Below are 23548 nucleotides of genomic sequence, written 5' to 3'. Positions count from 1 at the left end.
AGATAGATAGATAGATAGATAGATAGATAGATAGATAGATAGATAGATAGGAAAGGCACTATATAATAGATAGATAGATAGATAGATAGATAGATAGATAGATAGATAGATAGATAGATAGATAGGAAAGGCACTATATAATAGATAGATAGATAGATAGATAGATAGATAGATAGATAGATAGATAGATAGATAGATAGATAGATAGATATGAAAGGCACTATATAATAGATAGATAGATAGATAGATAGGAAAGGCACTATATAATAGATAGATAGATAGATAGATAGATAGATAGATAGATAGATAGATAGATAGATAGATAGATAGATAGATAGATAGATAGATAGGAAAGGCACTATATAATAGATAGATAGATAGATAGATAGATAGATAGATAGATAGATAGATAGATAGATAGATAGATATGAAAGGCACTATATAATAGATAGATAGATAGATAGATAGATAGATAGATAGATAGATAGATAGATAGATAGATAGATAGATAGATAGATAGGAAAGGCACTATATAATAGATAGATAGATAGATAGATAGATAGATAGATAGATAGATAGATAGATAGATAGATAGATAGATAGATAGATAGATAGGAAAGGCACTATATAATAGATAGATAGATAGATAGATAGATAGATAGATAGATAGATAGATAGATAGATAGATAGATAGATAGATAGATAGATAGATAGGAAAGGCACTATATAATAGATAGATAGATAGATAGATAGATAGATAGATAGATAGATAGATAGATAGATAGATATGAAAGGCACTATATAATAGATAGACAGATATGAAAGGCACTATATAATAGATAGATAGATAGATAGATAGATAGATAGATAGATAGATAGATAGATAGATAGATAGATAGGAAAGGCACTATATAATAGATAGATAGATAGATAGATAGATAGATAGATAGATAGATAGATAGATAGATAGATAGATAGGAAAGGCACTATATAATAGATAGATAGATAGATAGATAGATATGAAAGGCACTATATAATAGATAGATAGATAGATAGATAGATAGATAGATAGATAGATAGATAGGAAAGGCACTATATAATAGATAGATAGATAGATAGATAGATAGATAGATAGATAGATAGATAGATAGATAGATAGATAGATAGATAGATAGATAGATAGGAAAGGCACTATATAATAGATAGATAGATAGATAGATAGGAAAGGCACTATATAATAGATAGATAGATAGATAGATAGATAGATAGATAGATAGATAGATAGATAGATAGATAGATAGATAGATAGATATGAAAGGCACTATATAATAGATAGACAGATATGAAAGGCACTATATAATAGATAGATAGATAGATAGATAGATAGGAAAGGCACTATATAATAGATAGATAGATAGATAGATAGATAGATAGATAGATAGATAGATAGGAAAGGCACTATATAATAGATAGATAGATAGATAGATAGATAGATAGATAGATAGATAGGAAAGGCACTATATAATAGATAGATAGATAGATATGAAAGGCACTATATAATAGATAGATAGATAGATAGATAGATAGATAGATAGATAGATAGATAGATAGATAGATAGATAGGAAAGGCACTATATAATAGATAGATAGATAGATAGATGTGAATGACACTATTGAATAGATTCTAAAATGATATTTAATAGATAGATATATTTTAAAAGCAGTACATGGATAGACAGACAGACAGACTGTTGTGTGGATGTGGATGTGCCCTCTGACAGATCAGTGTGCCTAAAGTTGCCACTCTTCACTGTTATAAGCAAGCCTGGCAGATTATTGGATGTCTGGGTGCCCTCCCTTTGTTCCCTTCTATTTACTTATTTTTCACTCACACATTTGTCTAAATTACCATCTGCGAAGGCCCTCAGGTAAGTCTGACTGTTAGTCTCAGTTTCCTTCCTTAAGGACCTCTCTAAGAGGGGTCAGAGGCTATCCCAGCAATGTTAGGCAGGAGTCAGGTACATACTCTGGGTGGGATGGCACTCCGATGGAGGGCACACTCAAAAACCCACCCACACCAAGCCATTCGGGCTAAGGACACACTTCATTAGGATGTGGAAGAAAACTTGAAGTGCACTGAGAGCACCAAAACAAGAAAACATGCAAACTGCACAGAGACCGTGGCCAGGCTAGAATTTGAACCCAAGTCTTCTGAAGCTTTGAATCGTCAGCAACGCTAAAGAATGTGCCACCATAAAACATCTGCACTGAAATTTTAAAATGTTTGTAGACATGTGGTGTCTTTTTTTTCCCTCCAAGATAAAATAGACAGCCTAATGACACCAAAGATCATTCCGACTTTTCCTTCCTCCTGATGTTCTTTTCTCCACTGGCAGACAAAAGTTCAAGCAGTTAAACAGGGAGCAGCAGGAGGGACAATGATTTAAGTATGTCTGACCTCAAATGCTGTGCCGGGCAACTTGAAATTCATGAGTGAAATATGTGTCATCGAGGCTTTGATGAGTTCAGGGTGTCCAGTCAATTTTTAGGGTCAAACGCCTCTCATCTTTTATTATAAGGTAGCCGCCTGCTGTGACCCTTAAGGTCCCCAGAACAGCCAAGCATCCCGTCTTGTTATACACTCATCATGCAGTGATTTCATTTGCGCCATTCATCTTCTGCTCATTTCCAACGCATTTCACTATGAGCTGGAAACTGTGCGGCCTGAAAAATATGAGCTGGGCAGGTTTATCAAAAGGTAGCAGGTCGCTGAATATGTGATCGGGGGGTAAGAATGGTGCCCAAATATGCCCAGGGGGCAGGGTGGCTAAATCAGAGTATTCATCCATTCACTTTCTTAAGCTGCTTTTCAATTCTACAGTTTTAAGGAGCTTGGCCTTTACTTCAATGAGGCAGAAATAAGCAATGGATGGGATGTCAGTTCAACTGAGAGCACATACACACAACAGGCCAATGCAGCCAACACTGCCATGTGGTAGGAATTTAGAGTCCCCAGAGAAAACCCACACAAATATAATAGAAGGAGGACATGCCAGTTTCAAACAGAAAGCAAATGGAACTGTAGAACTTTAGAACTGTAATTTGACTTTGAGTCATAACTGACTTTTGAGCCCCCAGAAGTTCATTTTCTGCACTAGCTGTGCTACCCCCTGTTATACTTGTTGAAATCTAAGTAATCAATGAAGACCTCAGCCTTCACACTTGCAGTACACCATACAATGCATGTGTCTCTGTTAAATGCCATTTGGTATGGGACTCGTAAAGGCAGTGTTAATGTTTGCAATGTGCCATCTGTTGGAAAAACAAATGCATATGTCTTTGTTATATATCACTTGGTATGAGATTTGAAAAAGCAGTGTTAATTGTTGTAATGTGCCATCTGTTGGAATGACAAATGCTTATGACTCTGCTAAATGCCATTTGGTATGAGATTTGTAGAAGCAGTTTTAATGTTTGTTTTGCGCCATCTGTTGGAATGACAAATGCTTTTGTCTCTGTTATTAACCATTTGGTAAGGGATTTATAAAAGCAGTATAGATGTTTGTAATGCACCATCTTTTGGAATGAAAAATTATTTTGTCTCTGTTATTAACCATTTGGTATAGGATTTATAAAAGCAGTGTTAATGTTTGTGATAAGCCATCTGTTGAAATGACAAATGCATATGTCAAATCCCATTTTTTGTCTCTGTTGGTATGGGATTTATAAAGCAGTATTAATGTTTTTAATACTCCATGTATAGGAACGACAAATGCATATGTCTTTGTTATATGTCACTTGATATGAGGTTTGAAGAAGCAGTGTTAATTATTGTAATGTGCCATCTGTTGGAATAACAAATGCTTACGACTCTGTTAAATACCATTTAATATGAGATTTGTAAAAACAATCTTAGGGTTTGTTATACGCCATCTGTTGAAATAACAAATGCTTTTGTCTCTGTTATTAACCGTTTGGTAAGGGATTTATAAAAGCAGTATAGATGTTTGTAATGCACCATCTTTTGGAATGACTGAAAAATGATTTTGTCTCTGTTATTAACCATTTGGTATAGGATTTATAAAAGCAGTGTTAATGTTTGTGATATGCCATCTGTTGAAATGACAAATGCATATGTCAAATCCCATTTTCTATGAGATTTGTAATGCACCATCTTTTTGGAATGACTGAAAAATGATTTTGTCTCTGTTATTAACCATTTGGTATAGGATTTATAAAAGCAGTGTTAATGTTTGTGATATGCCATCTGTTGAAATGACAAATGCATATGTCAAATCCCATTTTCTATGAGATTTGTAAAAGCAATGTTAGTGTTTGTAAGGCACCATCTGTTGGAATGAAAAATGCTTTTGTCTCTTGTACTAACCTTTTGGTATGGGATTTATAAAAGCAGTGTTAATATTTGTGATGTGCCATCTGTTGGAATGACAAATGCATATATCTCTGGTAAATGTCATTTGGTATGAGATTTGTAAAAGCAATGTTAGTGTTGGAATAACAAATGCTTTTGTCTCTGTTATATACCATTTGGTAGGAAATTTGTAAAAGCAGTGTTAATGTTCTGATGTGCCACCTGTTGGAATGACAAATGCAATGCTACATTTATTACTACAAATGTTTGTGATGCACTATCTTCATGACAGAGACACAGCAACTAGACAGACGCAAAGACGAACACACAGACGCTTTTCATTTAATTAAGGGGGACTGACGGCGGAGCTGCCTGAGTTTTTGTTTTCCTCTCCTCTGTCGTCAACAGGCCATGGCTCGACGATAATGCCAATAGACAGAAATTGTTCATCAGTTTGGTACTACTTTGTCTTACTGTCTACTTAAGCCAATCTGTCTCATTACATATATGCTTTAGTAATTAGTCATTTGTAAAGTTTGTGACTGTAGTGACAGAATAATTTAGAGGTGACAGTAGTTAAGAATTTTGGTTTGCAGTGCGCATTGAAATATATAAGCACTTGTTTTAGAAATGTCATGAAGAGAACAACTGAAACAGTTTAGTAAACTAAAGACAAGAACGTACCAAGAGAAGGATGAGGTAATACATAAAACGTACTAAGAGATGATTAAGAAATCAGCAGATGCAGACAACAAGACTGGTCAGTTGTCACATACACAGAAGTTTCAAGGGTAAATGCTGAACCTAACAGGTATGTAGTAGAATAGACTTTTATTTGCATAAGTGTTAACATAAGGGTGTTAGCCAAGGGACCAATCAGTGTAAATGGCAGGGTTAATTCAGCACAGTTATGTAAATTCAGCTGTTTATAAAAATGGACCTCTGCCCTTGTCTTTTTGATCTTTCTTGACCAGACTGAGGGGTGCTCTGAGGCTAAGGATCTGGGCCAGCAATCAGAAGGCTGCCGGTTCGAATCCCATAAATGGCAGAAGTGACTCTACTCCGTTGGACCCTTGAACGAGGCCCTTCACCTGCAATTAGAACATTAATCTGCATCCTCCAGCTTACAAGGATAACTTAAGGGTTGCTGGCAGGACTGGCACTCCAACCACCATAACAAGAACCTCACAGGTCTCACCCGATCCAAGTGGTTCATCGTGTGGTGGGCACAGCAACGGCTCTCAATGCATGCTCCCAACCTGTAGGAGACTACTGTGATGGACGCTCCCTCTCACAATGGACAAGTTTCCTCCTGCCTGGGTCCTGACTCAAAGTTGGTTCTAGTATGAGAACAAGATTTATTTCTTTACTATATCTCCAAATTTAAACTGGCATGGAATTACCACTATTTGGACCCTTGTGAACTTGTTCCAGCGGTCTGAGACTGCACTCAATCAAGAGTGCTTTATAAATTAGCTAAGAATTATAATGAATAAATAACTAAGATTAACTAAATAATACACACTTACACATGAGCGATATATAATGAAAAAAGGAGTAAGAGTCCTACATACTACACAGTGGGAGGTCGGAAACTCAAAAACTACGCCTTATGAGAAGATTGAGGAGTCACAGTGGACTTGGCACTATCAACCACCAGGCAGTGACCAGAAGCCATTAAGAAGGCTAACAGAATGTCCGGTTATACAGTTAGGTCCATAAATATTTGGGACAGAGACAACGTTTTTCTAATTTCGGGTTCTGTACATTGCCACAATGAATTTTAAATGAAAACAACTCTGATGCAGTTGAACTGTAGACTTTCAGCTTTAATTCAGTGGGGTGAACAAAACGATTGCATAAAAATGTGAGGCAACTAAAGCATTTTTTGAACACAATCCCTTCATTTCAGGGGCTCAAAAGTAATTGGACAATTGACTCAAAGGCTATTTCATGGGCAGGTGTGGCCAAGTCCGTCGTTATGTCATTATCAATTAAGCAGATAAAAGGCCTGGAGTTGATTTGAGGTGTGGTGCTTGCATGTGGAAGATTTTGCTGTGAACAGACAACATGCGGTCAAAGGAGCTCTCCATGCAGGTGAAAGAAGCCATCCTTAAGCTGCGAAAACAGAAAAAACCCATCCGAGAAATTGCTCCAATATTACGAGTGGCAAAATCTACAGTTTAGTCCATCCTGAGAAAGAAAGCAAGCACTGGTGAACTCAGCAACGCAAAAAGACCTGGACGTCCACGGAAGACAACAGTGGTGGATGATCGCAGAATCATTTCCTTGGTGAAGAGAAACCCCTTCACAACAGCCAACCAAGTGAACAACACTCTCCAGGAGGTAGGCATATCGATATCCAAGTCTACCATAAAGAGAAGACTGCATGAAAGTAAATACAGAGGGTGCACTGCAAGGTGAAAGCCACTCATAAGCCTCAAGAATAGAAAGGCTAGATTGGACTTTGCTAAAGAACATCTAAAAAAGCCAGCACAGTTCTGGAAAAACTATCTCTGGACAGATGAAACCAAGATCAACCTCTACCAGAATGATGACAAGAAAAAAGTATGGAGAAGGTGTGGAACAGCTCGTTATCCAAAGCATACCACATCATCTGTAAAACACAGTGGAGGGAGGCAGTGTGATGGCTTGGGCGTGCATGGCTGCCAGTGGCACTGGGACACTCGTGTTTATTGATGATGTGACACAGGACAGAAGCAGCCGAATGAATTCTGAGGTGTTCAGAGACATACTGTCTGCTCAAATCCAGCTAAATGCAGTCAAATTGATTGGGCGGCGTTTCATGATACAGATGGACAATGACCCAAGACATACAGCCAAAGCAACCCAGGAGTTTATTAAAGCAAAGAAGTGGAAACTTCTTGAATGGCCAAGTCAGTCACCTGATCTTAACCCAACTGAGCAGGCATTTCACTTGTTGAAGACTAAACTTCAGACAGAAAGGCCCACAAACAAACAGCAACTGAAAGCCGCTGCAGTAAAGGCCTGGCAGAGCATTAAAAAGGAGGAAACCCAACATCTGGTGATGTCCTGGAGTTCAAGACTTCAGGCTGTCATTGCCAGCAAAGGGTTTTCAATCAAGTATTAGAAATGAACATTTTATTTCCAGTTATTTAATTTGTCCAATTACTTTTGAGCCCCTGAAATGAAGGGATTGCGTAAAAAAAAAATGCTTTAGTTGCCTCACATTTTTATGTAATCGTTTTGTTCACCCCACTGAATTAAAGCTGAAAGTCTGCACTTCAACTGCATCTGAGTTGTTTCATTTAAAATTCATTGTGGTAATGTGCAGAACCAAAATTAGAAAAAAGTTGTCTCTGTCCAAATATTTATGGACCTAACTGTACGTATATCGCCTTGATGTCAAGGTCAACTTCATTGTCATCAGGAACTGTGTGCACATACATAGTGAGATGAGACAGCAAATCTGCATGAGCCACAGTGTAACATATAGCAACATACAGCAAAATGGAAGTTGTGAAAGAAGAAATAAAATAAACAGACCAATAGACAATGCAGCAACGGATCAGTGTAGTGCGAAATGTGAGGTTTGAATGCACAAAGTGGGGGGGGGGGGGGGTCTGAAAATCGAGAGCCCACCTTAAGAGAAGGATTTAGGAGTCGTAGTGGTCTCGACACTATCAACTGTCAGACAGAAGCTATTAAGAAGGCTAACAGCATGTCAGGTTATATAGCGCCTTGATGTCAAGGTCAAGGTTGCTTTATTGTCATCGTGGCTCCACAATCCGGACTGACCCCTACTCCCTCTGCTGTTCTTTTTCTGGTTTTCTGTGGTAGTGATCTGCACCTGATGAGGGTCCTGTACTGCCCCTACACTGATGGATCGAAGGCCAGAGGTCCACATGACCATCATCATCAAGTTCTTCCATGTGAAGCCTGAAAACCATGAGGACTGATTAATATAATTTATGCTGGGTAGAATGCCTAGAGGGGGCTGGGTGGTCTCGTGGCCAGATTTTGTTTTTTGTCTCCAGCCACCTGGAGTTTTTTTTTTTGTTCTTTCTGTCCTCCCTGGCCATCAGATCTTACTTTATTCTATGTTAATTAGTATTTCCTAATTTTACTCTTATATTTTGTCTTTTTTTCTCTTTCTTCATCATGTAAAGCACTTTGAGCTCCATCACTTGTATGAAAACGTGCTCTAGAAATAAATGTTGTTGTATCAGCATCTGTGTGCACATACATAGTGAGATGAGGCAGCAAATCTCCATGAGCCGCATGTAACATATAGCAACATACAAAGTACAAGTCGAGACAGAAGCAATAAAATAAACAGACAAATAGACAATAAATACAATTAAAAATACTACAGGGGAATAAAATTGATGAGCCACAGCATGACGTTATGGGAAAGAGCAGTGGAAGCTCAGTTAAGAAGTGAGGTGATGATTAGTGAGCAGCATTGTGGTGTCATGACAGGAAAGAGCACCACAGATGTGATGTTTGCTCTGAGGATGTTGATGGAGAAGTTTAGAGAAGACCAGAAGGAGTTACATTGAGTCTTTGTAGACCTGGAGAAAGTATATGACCGGGTGCCTGAGAGGAGCTGTGGTATTGTATGAGGAAGTCGGGAGTGGCAGAGAAGTATGTAAGAGTTGGATAGGATATGTATGATGGAAGTGTGACGGTGGTGAGGTCTGCGGTAGGAGTCACGGAGGTGAGATTACATCAGGGATCGGCTCTGAGCCCTTTCTTATTGTTAATGGTGATGGACAGGTTGACAGACGAGATTTGAAAGGAGTCCCTGTGGACTGTGATGTTTGCTGATGACATTGTGATCTGTAGCGATAGTAGGGAGCAGGTTGAGGAGACCCTGGAGAAGTGGAGATATGCTCTAAAGAGGAGAGGAATGAAAGTCAGTAGGAACAAGACAGAATACATGTGTGTGAATGAGAGGGAGGTCAGTGGAATGGTGAGGATGAAGGGAGTAGAGTTGGTGAAGGTGGATGAGTTTAAATACTTGGGATCAATAGCACAGAGGAATGGGGATTGTGGAAGAGAAGTCAAAAAGAGAGTGCAGGCAGGGTGGAGTGGGTGGAGAAGAGTGTCAGGAGTGATGTGTGACAGATGGATATCAGCAAGAGTGAAAGGGAAGGTCTACAGGATGGTAGTGAGACCAGCTATGTTATATGGGCTGGAGACGGTGGCACTGACCAGAAAGCAGGAGACAGAGCTGGAGGTAGCAGAGTTAAAGATGCTAAGATTTGCATTGGGTGTGATGAGGATGGACAGGATTAGAAATGAGGACATTAGAGGGTCAGCTCAGGTGGGACGGTTGGGAGAGAAAGTCAGAGAGGTGAGATTGTGTTGGTTTGGACATGTGCAGAGGAGAGATGCTGGGTATATTGGGAGAAGGATGCTAAGGATAGAGCTGCCAGGGAAGAGGAGAAGACGAAGACCTAAGTGAAGGTTTATGGATGTGGTGAGAGAGGACATGCAGGTGATGGGTGTAACAGAACAAGATGACGAGGACAGAAAGATATGGAAGAAGATGATCTGCTGTGGTGACCCCTAACGGGAGCAGCTGAAAGGAGAAGAAGAAGAAGAAACGCTGTGGCTGCCATCCTTTCATTCCTAACACATTACCATATCAGTCCATATCAGTAGAGATAGCCAGCAGGATTTTTTTCCCATTTAGATTTGATGTGTTTTCAAAGTGTTCCTTTAATTTTTTGAGCAGTTTATTAATGTGACCAATGAAAAATGAAGTAGATACACTCTTAAAAATAAAGGAGTCAGAGAGGTTCTTCAGAGCGATGCCACAGGGGAACCATTTTTGATTCCCAAAAGACTCATCCACATGAAGAGTCCAGGAAAAGCCTTTTAAGTATTTAGATTTGTAAAAGACTCCATACAACAAATCGCCATGGATAGATGGGAACAAATCTGTGAAATACCAATGGGTCCTAATTTTAAAAGGACCCTCACTGCATACGATAACACCAACTCAATTCAGGTTTTCTGTTAGTGTCCTGCTAGGCAGCCTACCAGGCATTAAAGATGCCCGTTTTTTTTCTTCTTCTACGTATTTGGAAATTTTTTAAAGCACAAAGAACCAACTTCATATGCAGAGAACCCATCCCAGAAAGAAATGGTGCTGTGCCAAGCAATGGTTCTACAAGGAACCACACAACCCAGTAAAGAGCCATGATGTGTCATTAAAGAGCCAGCATGTTCAAGAGTGCACCCTGACTGACTTAACACTGGGGACGAATGGTGACAGGGGACGTGTGGCACTGTGAACCACTGAACTGGAAGGTCTGAGGTGGATGGAAACGTCTGGCTTCAGTAGTACACTATAATGATTAATATAATACAATACAATTTATTTTTGTATAGCCCAAACAGCCCCCCAGCCTTGACTCTAAAACGACAAGGAATAATTCCCAAAAAAACCCTTGTAGGGAAAAAAATGGAAGAAACTTTGGGAAAGGCATTTCAAAGAGAGACCCCTTTCCAGGTAGGCTGGGCGTGCAGTGGGTGTCAAAAAGAAGGGAGGTCAATACAACAGAATACACAGAACAGAACACAAGTCATCCTCAATATAGAAATAAAAATATTACAAGTACAGAGCAGAATTTAACAGTAGATGATATCACACAATGGGATTTGATTTGTTTAGTTATTGTTTTGTTATTAAGTGGACTTCACATCATTACTTAAATGTGGTGTTGATGAAGAGGACACTCTTAAATTCATTTGTCATTAATCTCTTCAGCTCTGTCTTGATAGATGACTTGCAGGGCCCTCCATAATGTTCAACACTAAGACACGTTTGGCCTCGATCTCCCTCTCTGCTCCACAGTTTAAAATGACAAATCAAACAATCCAGACGTTGTGAATAAAGTGCACATTGCAGACTTAAATTTAAGGGTCACACAATACTTTTTCTGCACGCCTCCCTCCCATTTCAGGGCACTATAATGTTTGTCACACAGCAATGGCAGGTCTGTTAAGGCCGTTGTCATATTTAGTTCTTTGTCGCATATCCCTGACTTCCAATGGCTGCTTGAGGTCTGTGATTCAAACATCAGCAGGTGCTGAGGGGTCTTCTCTGGTGATGCTCTGCTGAAACCTCTAATGCTGACATCTTCAGCTCCTGCTTGTTTTCGGGGGGCCTGTCCCCGTAAGTTTTCTTTTCAGTTGGACTGAAATCGGGTGACTGGCTTGGCCATTCCAGACTTTTCCATTTTGTAGCTTTGATAAACTGCTGTGTGGCCTCAGCAGTGTGTTTGGCTCATTGTCTCCTTTAGGATGAAACGCAGTCCAGTGAGTTTGGGGGCATCTGCTGATACTCGAGCAGATCAGAGGTTTCTCTACACCTCAGAATTCATTGTGTGTCTGCCTGACATCAGCAGCTCCATCATTAATGAAGAGGAGTGTGCCAGGACCGGTGGCAGCCATACATCCCCAAGCCATAACACCCCCAGCACTGCCAAGTTGAACAGATGAGGTGGTCTGCTTTGGATCTCGAGCAGTTCCTCGTCATCTCCACAATTGGCTCTCGCCATCACTCTGATCAGGTTCATCTTTGTCTCATTTGTCCCAGAATTCTGCAGGTTATTTGAAGTCCTTTTTCACAAAATAATCTGGCCATTCTGTTTTTGTGGTTGGCATCTTGCAGTGTGTCCTCCTCTGTGTTTCTGTTCATGGAGTCTGCTGCTGATAGTCATCTTTGACACACACACACACACATCGGCCCCCTGAAGACTGTATGATCTGTCAGATAGGCGTTTGGGAGATTTTTCTTCACTATAGTGAGGATTCTTCTGTTATCAGCAGTGGAGGTCTTTCTTGGCCTACCAGTCCCTTTGTGATCACTGAGCTCACCAGTGTGTTCCTTCTTCTTCTTGATATTTCAAACAGTTGATTTTTGTCATTCTAAGGTTTGACAGATGTCTCCAGTTGTTTAATTCTTGTTTTTCAGCCTCATAATGGCTTCTGGCGGCACGGTGGCGCAGTGGGTAGCGCTGCTGCCTCGCAGTTGGGAGATCTGGGGACCTGGGTTCGCTTCCCGGGTCCTCCCTGCGTGGAGTTTGCATGTTCTCCCCGTGTCTGCGTGGGTTTCCTCCCACAGTCCAAAGACATGCAGGTTAGGTGGATTGGCGATTCTAAATTGGCCCTAGTGTGTGCTTGGTGTGTTTGTGTGTGTGTCCTGCGGTGGGTTGGCACCCTGCCCAGGATTGGTTCCTGCCTTGTGCCCTGTGTTGGCTGGGATTGGCTCCAGCAGACCCCCGTGACCCTGTGTTCGGATTCAGCGGGTTGGAAAATGGATGGATGGATAATGGCTTCTATGGCTTTCATTGGCACAGCTCTTGTCCAAATATTGAACTATAGACCCCAAAGGGTAGAAGCAAGCTGAGGTCTCTTATGAAGTAATGAAACCCACCTGAGGAATTACAAACCCCTGTAATGCCAATTGTTCCAAACATTATGGTGCCCTGAAATGGGGGGGACCCATGTATTAAAAGCGTTGTCATTTCTATACAGTGTGACAGAAATGTATCCAGCTACCTTTAAGTGAAAGTCTGCAATGTGCGCGCTCATCACGTCTGAACTGTTTGCTTTGTAATTTGAAATTGTGTAGCAGTGGGGGGAATCAAGGAAAAATGGGTCTTTGTCCCGATAAACATTATGGAGGGCCCTGTATGTAAATGGTGAAACTGTATAGTTTATACCTGGAAACGTGTGTATGCGCTTTGAGCCTGCCTGTACTTAGTGAAGAGTGTGCTATACAAAAACTGACTCAATTATGTGTTAACAACCTGAATGATTTTAATACATAGAACGTGAATTTAAATTGAAAAAAAAAAACGTTCAGTTTGGGAGGTCAGGGGTGTGAAATGTCCCTGCGCGCAGAAGATTCATTTTTGTTTTTTTTCGATCCCACTGAATGTATACTGAGGGCGTGCGGCACGGTGGCGCAGTGGGTAGCGCTGCTGCCTCGTAGTAAGGAGACTTGGGTTCGCTCCCCTGGTCTTCCCTGTGTGGAGTTTGCATGTTTTCCCCGTGTCTGCGTGGGTTTCCTCCCACAGTCCAAAGACATGCAGGTTAGGTGTATTGGCGATCCTAATTGTCCGGTGTGTGTGCCCTGCTGTACCAGGTGATTAATTCCTGCCTTGCGGCCTGTGACGGCTGGGATTGGCTCCAGCAGACCTCGTGACCCTGTGTTAGGCCATAGCGGGTTGGAAAATGACTGACTGAATGAATACTGATTAGTTTATACGCTTTTCTTTGCTTATTCACTGTCCTCGCTGATCTAAACGTTAATGGTTTTACATTCACCAACGGCGGTGGCATCTTCACGAAATAACAAAGGGTCAGTAGCTGCCCCCCCCCAGTCTGGCCCGTTATCTCCTACAGCTGTAGTCCGAATTCCCGCCTCGAGCTCGGCAAAGTTATGACTTGACGTCAGTCATACAGACACACGAAAAAAAAAGCGGACATCTCGGGTAACCTTGCACTTGCCGAAGAGTCAACTCTTTCCCATCTTCCACCCTTAAAATAGAACCTTCAACAAAGCCCATTGCATCTAAACAATTTCACAGTATCCTTGGTCCAAAATAAAGAAGATATACCACACGGAGTCCGCACGTCATTTGTGGATGTTGTCTTCGTGTGCTACACGTCCTTAAGCTGCCTGGTCTAAGGGGAAGTGGATTTTTTTATTATTATTTATTCATCTGATTATTGGTATTATTATTACTATTTAGCTTTTCTAAAGATTTGTACCTTTTTGAAGTATGCGTAAGGTCGTGATTCATTGACGTGGACAGGGTTGTGTGACCGGCGCCATCTAGCGCTGATTTTTGGTATTTTGCCGGTCGAAGCCTGAAAGGTAAGAGCGGCGGCCGGGCGGGCGCTGGAGTCCCCTACGAGCATATGTCTAGGCATTCGTGAGATTGCGCTTCTTTAATAAAGAGCTCAGCTTTATTTCGATATTTCATATCACTGCCGTGCAGCTGGAAGCAAGAATAATAGTTATTTGATTAGACTGGTTCAAAGGGCGTTTTAAGATTTTCAGATTATGCTCCGACCTCAGCCTGAGAGATACTGTTAGGTGATATTGAGTTTGCCACTCGATGAACACATCTGTGACAAATGTGCAGCTGCGTACAAATACAAATACACCACCCGGCTTTGGCGGCATTACTCGCCGGCATAACTCTTTTATTATATTAAGGCTCGGTTAAGGTATGCCGCGAAGAACAGAAGGACGTTCAAGATAACGCGTAAGGAACCCGTTATGGACAAGACAATGAACAATATTTAATAATATAAAACAGAGTAGAGTCAGAGCTTATGGGGCCTTATAGGCACGAAGGACTCTTTTAAGTTTTTAAAGTGTGTCCTACCTGATGTCGCCACACAAAATGTATGAAGCTAATCGAATTTGTAAAACTTAAAAAAATGTATCCGCCCAACACTTGTTAGGCACACCCGCTTAGTAAAGAGGAACATTCTAGAAAGGACAAAACTCTGAACTCTTCAAGTTGTATTTCAACAGACTGAAAATAATATTAAAAATGAAATAAAAACACAAATATAGAATAGCGAATCTTTTACTCGAATTCGCCCTTCGGACATTGTGAATTTTGCACTTTAAAGATATTTGTGATGGGTACAGAAATTCAGCCGCGTTCTTTGAGGCAACCCCAGTTAATGCTATGACGAACATGATTCTTAAAAAGATTCGCGTTCTGAATGAATACACACGAGGAAATATAATAGTACCGCTTACTGTACACCTCGAAATAATATTTCTATTATACAAATCCGTATTCTGACCTTTACGGTGTAGTGTTCCTTCATTCATTCAGATACTCAAACCCCCGGTTCATTTATAGTGCGGGGGGCTGGAGATCAGTGCCAGCGTGCGCAAGTTAGCAACCAAAATAGCTGTATTATATTATATTTACTATATTATATTACTCTTCTTTTTCTTCTACAGCACTCAGAGCCATGCCTGCAGCATCGGTTGCAAAAGAGAAGTTACCGATTCTGGACTAGACGTTAGTCCACTTCGACCACAAACCGAATTAATTTATGAGCGGTAATTTACTAATAGACTTTATGATATGACAGAAAAACGGAGTGCCTGAGTAAAAAACAGTCGTGTAAAAGGAGAACGTGCTTAGCTTCACACTGAGACTTAGCTGGGATTGGAAGAAAGATTTCAAAAGGTATTATATTATATTATATTATATTATATTATATTATATTATATTATATTATATTAGAGTTACAGAGAAGCTGGACCCTATCCTAGCAAGCATTAGGTGCAAGGCAGGAATAATCCAATATTATATTATATTATAATATATTATGTTATTTGTAAACAAGATGACTCTGAACTGAATTCTTCTGAATTTTTCCATCCATACATCATGCACTGGCCTAATCCAAGTCAGGTGTCATGTGGAGTGAATGCCAGCAAAACAGAAATTAACACCAACATGACAGTAACTATTAGCACAGGATGCAAAAGCTGTTTTATTATTATTATTATTAATAAGAAAACCCACAAATTCTACAACCCAATCCTGAAAGGTTATTCATTCCTTAATTAAAGGGCCCAATTAATCTTTTAACAGGGTCACAGTGAGGGAGCACATCAAACTCAGAGAATGAAACATGCACGAATGGGAGGGAATTCATTGCAAATTAATATAATATAATATAATATAATATAATATAATATAATATAATATAATATAATATAATCCCATTCAGTTTGGAGTTTTATCCTGGAATCCTTTAAGTTACAACTGGCTGAAAGGTTTACATTACAACGTATCACAGAGCACCAAGTCCATGTCATTGTCCACTCACACACACACATTCCCTGAGGGCTAACCTGGAATGGCCAAATAACCTCACACACACATCTAAGGGGATGTCTGAAGAAAACTGGAATGCCCAGAGAAAACCTCATACTGACATAGGGAGAACATGCAAATTCCATATTTGGTTTCCATAAGAACCATCCACATGAAGGTTCCAGAAAAAGCCTTTATTTACTTAGATCAGTAACTGGTCCCATAAATAGCCATGAAGAGATGATAACAGGTTTCCAAATACCAGTGAGCTCCTGATTTTAAAAGGATTCTCGCTGCACACGACAACACAGGCTCAGTTCAGGTTTTCTTGACCTATTGTATTCTGCATGGCCGCCTACTGGATATTAAAGATTTCTGTTTCATCCAAATGTTAGAAACCTTTTCAAAAATCAAAGAACCACTTTGATGATTGAACCTTAATGAAATGGATCTTTGATAAACAATGGATTCATGATGAACCACACAACCTAGTAAAGGGCCATTAAATAACCATTATTTTTTATTTTGTCCTATAATATAATATAATATAATATAATATAATATAATATAATATAATATAATATAATATAATAGATTAGAATGTTCCTGCCTTGCACCCAATGCTTGCTGAAATAGGCTCCAGCTTCTGTGATGATCTATTCTGAATAGTTTGAAAAATGTATAGGTAATATAATATAATATAATATAATATAATATAATATAATATAATATAATATAAGTAAGGTAAATGTTTTAGTAACCATCCAATATTTGCAATATTAATAAAATCCATTGCGAGGCACTTCTTGCAGTTACTTTGTAACGACACATATTTTTAAGTATCCCGTTCACACTTTAATTTGGATAAAGCACTTTCCTTTGCTTATGGCTCTGATTTTAAACCACTATCATTTTCCCCTCTGTTATCAACGCACATCATTTATCGAGAAAAAAGAAACCTAAAACATAACCGCTAAATCATGTAAGCAGCTAAGGTTTAAAAGCGTCGCGCTGCTTGCAATTTAAGAAAAGCGCAGTTTTATAACGAAATTCTACCCACCGTTATTTTAAAAAAGCACCCAAAGTACCAACTTCAGCAAACCGTTGCTCCTTTCGTGGCCTATTAATACGCTTTTATTGTTCCTAGTTCTACATTTTTCTCTTGACGTCAGCCACCCATTAGTTAGGTGTTTCTTTCTTTAACTTTTCCTGTGACCGTAAAAAAATGGCACGCATTGGCCAGCACCCATCAATCACGGAGGTATGCCCAGCCTAACTGTGCCGTGACAGTAGTTATTGCAGAAATGCACAAAGACATGTTAGTCTAATTTTTTTTAAGCAGAAAAGAATCGTTGTGGAATGAGACCCAGTTATCCGATGTCACAGAGAAGTCCTAGATCAGCGACTTCTTGAGTCCGAAAGTGAATTCTAGAGACCCCTTTCTCTTTTCCCATGGGTATCAGTTAAATATAGCAGTAGCCCTTGTGTTACACAAATCATCTGCCATTTGCTGTTTGTGTAAAACTGATTAGCCAGACACAACTGTGAAACTACGTGCTACTTTTATAGCTGCAACATATAAACATTTTTAGAAGCCTTCAGTTTTTCTTGTAAGAAGATATTAGGCCGCTTTTCCATGTAGGGGTCTAATCTTGGATCTCACATGTGATATGAGATATATAACGCCGTGAAGCAAGATCGCTCGCTCTTTCAGTGTCAAATGATTTTTTTTAACTTGCAAAGTTATTTTTACCTTTCAAAAGACACCTAATTACATCGTGTATCCCGTTTAACTTCAGACTGTGTGTCCATAAGCTGTGGCCACATGTTTACCCAGTAGGCGATAATATTTACCGGACGGGGAAACAGCTTTGAAAGCTCGATGAAATCATTTGAGGCCAGTGAAAGACGAGCATTGGAGCTAAACACGCGCTGTTACATAACCGGAAATTCCACAATATCAATTTATACTCGGTCACTATTTGAGTTCTATATATGTATTATTCATTTAGGTCAATTAATTACTCGAGCACTTAACTGTAACATTAATAGGCTTCGTCTGCGCATGTGAATAGCGCGTCATTAGCCTAAAAGGCACGCGTGAGAACGGGAAGCGAAAATAAAAGATGGACAGATAGATAGATAGATAGATAGATAGATAGATAGATAGATAGATAGATAGATAGATAGATAGATAGATAGATTTGAAGGGTGCTATATATAGAAGACCAGGCGAGTTCGTTTAACTTTCAAGCCGCATATTTAAAATATGATATAATATTAACTTTTATTATTATAACTTCGCGGGGAAAATAAATATTGTTTTGCTTTTTGCTAAAATATATATGCATATAATTTGTGCACTTTTAATTATACTGAAAGAGAAAAGTAAACACTTAATTGACGCCTGATTTAATTAAACCATGAACTTTTTTTCTTTATAAAGAGAACTTATTTATGTGCTACATGCAAACATCCTGTAAAGGCGAAAATTCTTTTTATTTGTTCAATAAAATACAATTTTCACTATCTGTTATATGCCAGTTCAACTAAAAAAAAAAAATCCCCCCAAAAAAGCAAAAAAAAAAAATCAACGCATGAATCCTTTTACAGACAGTGCAGTGAAACAGAACCGACGCGTGACGCGTTCTTCTTCTATTATTACTATTAAAGGGTCCATTGAACCTGTAAAACAGGACTTAAAATTGTAAAATTCACCTTATTACTATTTTTCTGTTTTTCAGTTAACGATCAATTAAATTTGCAAACAGATTGAGTTTTTTGTTTTGATGTTAATACACACACATATATATATACGTGTATTTCAGTCGGAGAAGAAAAGCGCAAAAAAGCATTAAGAATGGCGCAGCGAACAGCAAAGAGCCAGAATGGAGCAGGTAATAGTAAAGATCTAAGTTAACTTTGTGTTTCTTTTATTAAATAGCTTCTTACGGTTCAATTTCAATCCGTTAGCTATAGGACCGCTTAACATTACGAATATTTGCTTATTCAAATATAACGATAATAATAACAGCAATAATATAATAAGATCTGCACCATAGTGCCGCGGCGATTGGTTCAGAGTTGAAAGAACAAATGCGTTATCAATTTTCTTGTAATTTGGGCCAATGACTTTTTTTTAAAATTAGAAATTTTAAACTGCTATACACGCAACAAGCTTGTAGTATAAAGTCGTATTTATTACAGTAAGACGAAATTTACAGGTTTATAATCAGTATACTATTAAAAATTAAAGAAATTGTCAATTTATTTAAATATTTTTATAGTGCAGTGATTACCAATAAACTAAATATATCCATATGTAGGCACACGGTGATAGTTTAATACAAAGTGTTAAGGGAACATAATAATACTGGCACATTTACTTTACATTTGGCAATATACAATATTTCAATAGATAGATAGATAGATAGATAGATAGATAGATAGATAGATAGATAGATAGATAGATAGATGTCCTATATATTAGATAAGAAAGGCACTATATGATAGATATTAAAGGCAATATAACATAAAAAGTTACCCTTGACGACCGAATTAACTTGTCGCAAAAACAAAAAAAAATCTATCAAGTGCAGCATATAAGATAGATAGATAGATAGATAGATAGATAGATAGATAGATAGATAGATAGATAGATAGATAGATAGATAGATAGATAGATAAAGCACTATATAATAGATAGATAGATAGATGATAGATAGATAGATAGATAGATAAAACACTATATAATAGATAGATAGATAGATATGAAAGGCACTATATGATAGATAGATAGATAGATAGATATGAAAGGCACTATATGATAGATAGATAGATAGATAGATAGATAGATAGATAGATAGATAGATAGATAGATAGATAGATAGATAGAAACGGACTATATAAATGATAGATAGATAGATAGATAGATAGATAGATAGATAGATAGATAGATAGATAGATAGATAGATAGATAGATAGATAGATAAAGTAAAACGCACTATAAAAAAGATGGATCAATAAATAAGAGTAGCTTTGATTTTAAAATTACCTATATGCACATTTCTGTATGGTGTGATATTATAGTTGAACATATATAAATGTAACAAAACGAAAAAGCATAATTCATAAAAAAAAAAATTTTAAATAAAGCAATTAATTTGGTTGCCTTAATTTAGTATTTTGGACTTGTAAGAAAATATTAAATGAGATCTACACAGTGTCATCAATCGGCGACATTTCAGTGGGTTCACATTAGCCATTGTAACTATTTCCATTTTATTGCACGCGCCAAAGTAAATTTAGCTTTTGATATAAAGAACTGGAAAAAATTAGGTCATTTTCAAAATTTATTAACAAAGTTTATCCAGTGTACAACACAATAGAGCTACATTTGGAATACATATATTTCATTTTATATAAACAGATGTCTGTAATCATAATAGAATAGTTTTTTTTATTTTATAAAACAAAACAAATTGGTATTTAAATTGCAGTTCTTAGTGATAATGGTGAGTCGTAAAACTAAACAAAAGACGGGGCCTCCAGGGACAACTGTTAAACAGTTCAAAAATATATAAATGATAATAGTGATATAAATTTCAGAAAAGTAAATCGGTTCATTTGTACAAATATTTACAAATATTACCTGTACAGAAAGCATTCCTTTTTATTTAACTTTAATGACATTGGCTACCTTAACGCAGTCAAAGTCCAGTGCTTTTTTTGCTCTCACTTTTGAACGACATCAGCGCGGTGTCATTGGGACGGCCACTTGGAGACCGCTGCCGTGGAAGCAGAAGGCAGAAACTGTCCAGAGATGATATTGGTAGGGACGCTGATGATGGGGGCAATGGCCGCAGAGGTCCGGCTTAATGACAGCGGCTGTGCACTTAGCAGGGCGGACTGAACAGTCACCGGAGGTCGCAGAAAAGTTTGTGCGCTAGACGATGTGCTGGCCACTCCGATGATGTTCTCTATACTGAACGAATGTCTGCTGGACGGCTCCGATTTGATTAGCGACGAGGTGCTCAGGCTGTTGAGCTGCAGCTGAAGGCCGGGGCTCAGCTGGGAGTTAAAAGCCTTTCTGTTGAGCTCCGCCGATGGCAATAGTGGGACCGCAGGAGGGAGCATAGGGCCGACCGGGGGGATGTAGGGATACTGCAAGGCTGCCGGGTGGGTGTAAGCCGCCGGGTGAATGCCGTAGTGCCGCCCATACGGGCTGCCCAGGCTATAAGCCCCGAAACTCTGCATCATCAGCGCAGTCTGGTCTCGCAGTACGTCCTGCTGCGGGTGCCGTTTGAACCTTTTTCTCCGCCGCAGAAAGCTGCCGTTGTCAAACATGTCTTCGGACTGGGGGTCCAGGGTCCAGTAGTTGCCCTTCCCAGGATTGCCGGGTTCCCGGGGGATCTTTATGAAGCAGTCATTCAGGGACAGGTTGTGCCTGATGGAGTTTTGCCAGGCGGGGAACTTCTCTCTGTAATAAGGAAAGCGGTTGCTGATGAACTCGCAGATGCCACTAAGGGTCAGTTTTTTCTGTGGACTTTGCAGGATGGCCATGGTGATGAGAGCTATGTAAGAGTAAGGCGGTTTTACCAGGCTGTTCTTAGGTTTGTTTTGCAGGGGCCCCGAAGTGCCGTCCTGGTGCCCATCTGCTTTGGAGTCTCCTTCAATGCCGTTGCCCTCACAGGGAGGGCTCCCTGCCAGCTCTTTAATCGCCACCTCCTCCACCTCGTCGCCGCGATCGTGGCTTTCACAGTCGCTGTCTCGGTCCAAGGCTTCATCTCCTTCTCCCACCACATCGATGTCCACATCTTCGGCGGTAAGGACAGTCTGACCGGACATGTCGGCGCTGCTACTGCTACTGCTGCTGCTGCCAGAGAGGGTCATCACAGCCCTTTTTACTGAAGCACAACCAAAGGTGAGTAAGTAAACGCGTCCAGTTCCAGGCAGAGGTGGACACACCACCAGCTCTATTTTAGCGGCTTAGCGCAGCCAGCGATGAGAACTTCCCTTCAACTTTAACGCTGTTAATTAATACTTCTTTTGTGGCGCTATACTCTCGTGCCAAAAAGCCCAAAACAAACATACATTCCAAATATTTTAGAGCGTGGAGTAGGGGCGAAAAAAAAAGTTGTCGCCGCCGTTGGAAAGCCGCTTTTAAGGACTGCCTGATAGATTACTTTTTCAGTTAAAGATATACTACCACGCGTGTCACGTGACGGCGTGACGTCAGCTCCCCCGCTGTCAAACCGTGAACACTCGAGTTATCCGAGAGGTTTGTCAACAAAAGGGACAACAGCAAAAACTACTCGCTGCCCACATCCGCGCATAATTCATCCGTCCCGGGACCTCCAGGGGTGCAGCGACAGGGAGAACCAGCTAGGGAGACCGGGCTGCCAAGCAAAGCATGCAAAGGCGTTTTAAGATCTCCATTTCCGCGAAACTACGGCGTCTTTAATCTGAATAGCGGGACTCTTCAGTTTTAGACAGGCAAAAAAAAATTATATATATATATATATATATATATATATATATATATATATATATATATATTATATATATATACATATACAGTATATATATATATATATATATATATATATATATATATATATATATACATATACAGTATATATATATATATATATATATATATATATATATATATATATATATATATATATATATATATATAATGTCGAAAGAGCGGGTAATGCAGCGGTACTTGGGAGATATGCAATTGACACGAATTCGAAGTGTTTTAGTTCGAAATTGCTGTGTGTATGTTTGTATACATATATATTCATAGATACAGTATAGCACTTATAGAGTAGATACTGTATATATATTCATAAACCAGCATCATTTGTTATAAATATGCAAATTAGCTTTTTACATTGTATTACTGCTGTATTCTTTTTTGCTATTAGTAATTCCTAATCCGTACAGAATGACACATGCCTAATCAGCCTATATAAATATATAAAATGTTTGATATATATGTATATTTATTCCTATTCACATATTGTATATATGCACATATAAAATGTGTGCGTTTATGTGACAAATGCGTATAATAACCAAAAAGAGAAGAAATTAAGTAGGAAACATTCGGCAAAAAAAAATAACACTTATACCATTATAGGCGGAAGAATTTTATGAAATGATAAAATAAATGATTAAAACGCATTCACAATTTAAAATGATCACAGAATATTTACTATGTAATGTAATTGAACTGCAGTTTTAATTGAAATGTAAAGTTAGAAACAACCGATAGTAGAGAAAAATAAAACAGAATTTTCAA

At 38.9% G+C, this 23548-nt stretch overlaps 1 protein-coding gene across 1 annotated transcript; it reads right to left on the bottom strand.

Annotated features, from left to right (window-relative positions):
- Window positions 1-20575: 20575 nt before the first annotated feature.
- Window positions 20576-22746, bottom strand: foxd3 (forkhead box D3). Its single transcript, XM_028810939.2, has one exon. It carries the CDS (start codon window positions 22126-22128, stop codon window positions 20998-21000), a length of 1131 nt encoding a protein of 376 aa, XP_028666772.1. The 5' UTR covers window positions 22129-22746; the 3' UTR covers window positions 20576-20997.
- Window positions 22747-23548: the final 802 nt, after the last annotated feature.

This window comes from Erpetoichthys calabaricus, chromosome 10 (genome assembly GCF_900747795.2).
Source record: "Erpetoichthys calabaricus chromosome 10, fErpCal1.3, whole genome shotgun sequence".
Lineage (NCBI taxonomy): Eukaryota > Metazoa > Chordata > Cladistia > Polypteriformes > Polypteridae > Erpetoichthys > Erpetoichthys calabaricus.
Note: the sequence above shows the minus strand (reverse complement) of the source record. Positions and strands in the feature narration are given on the sequence as shown.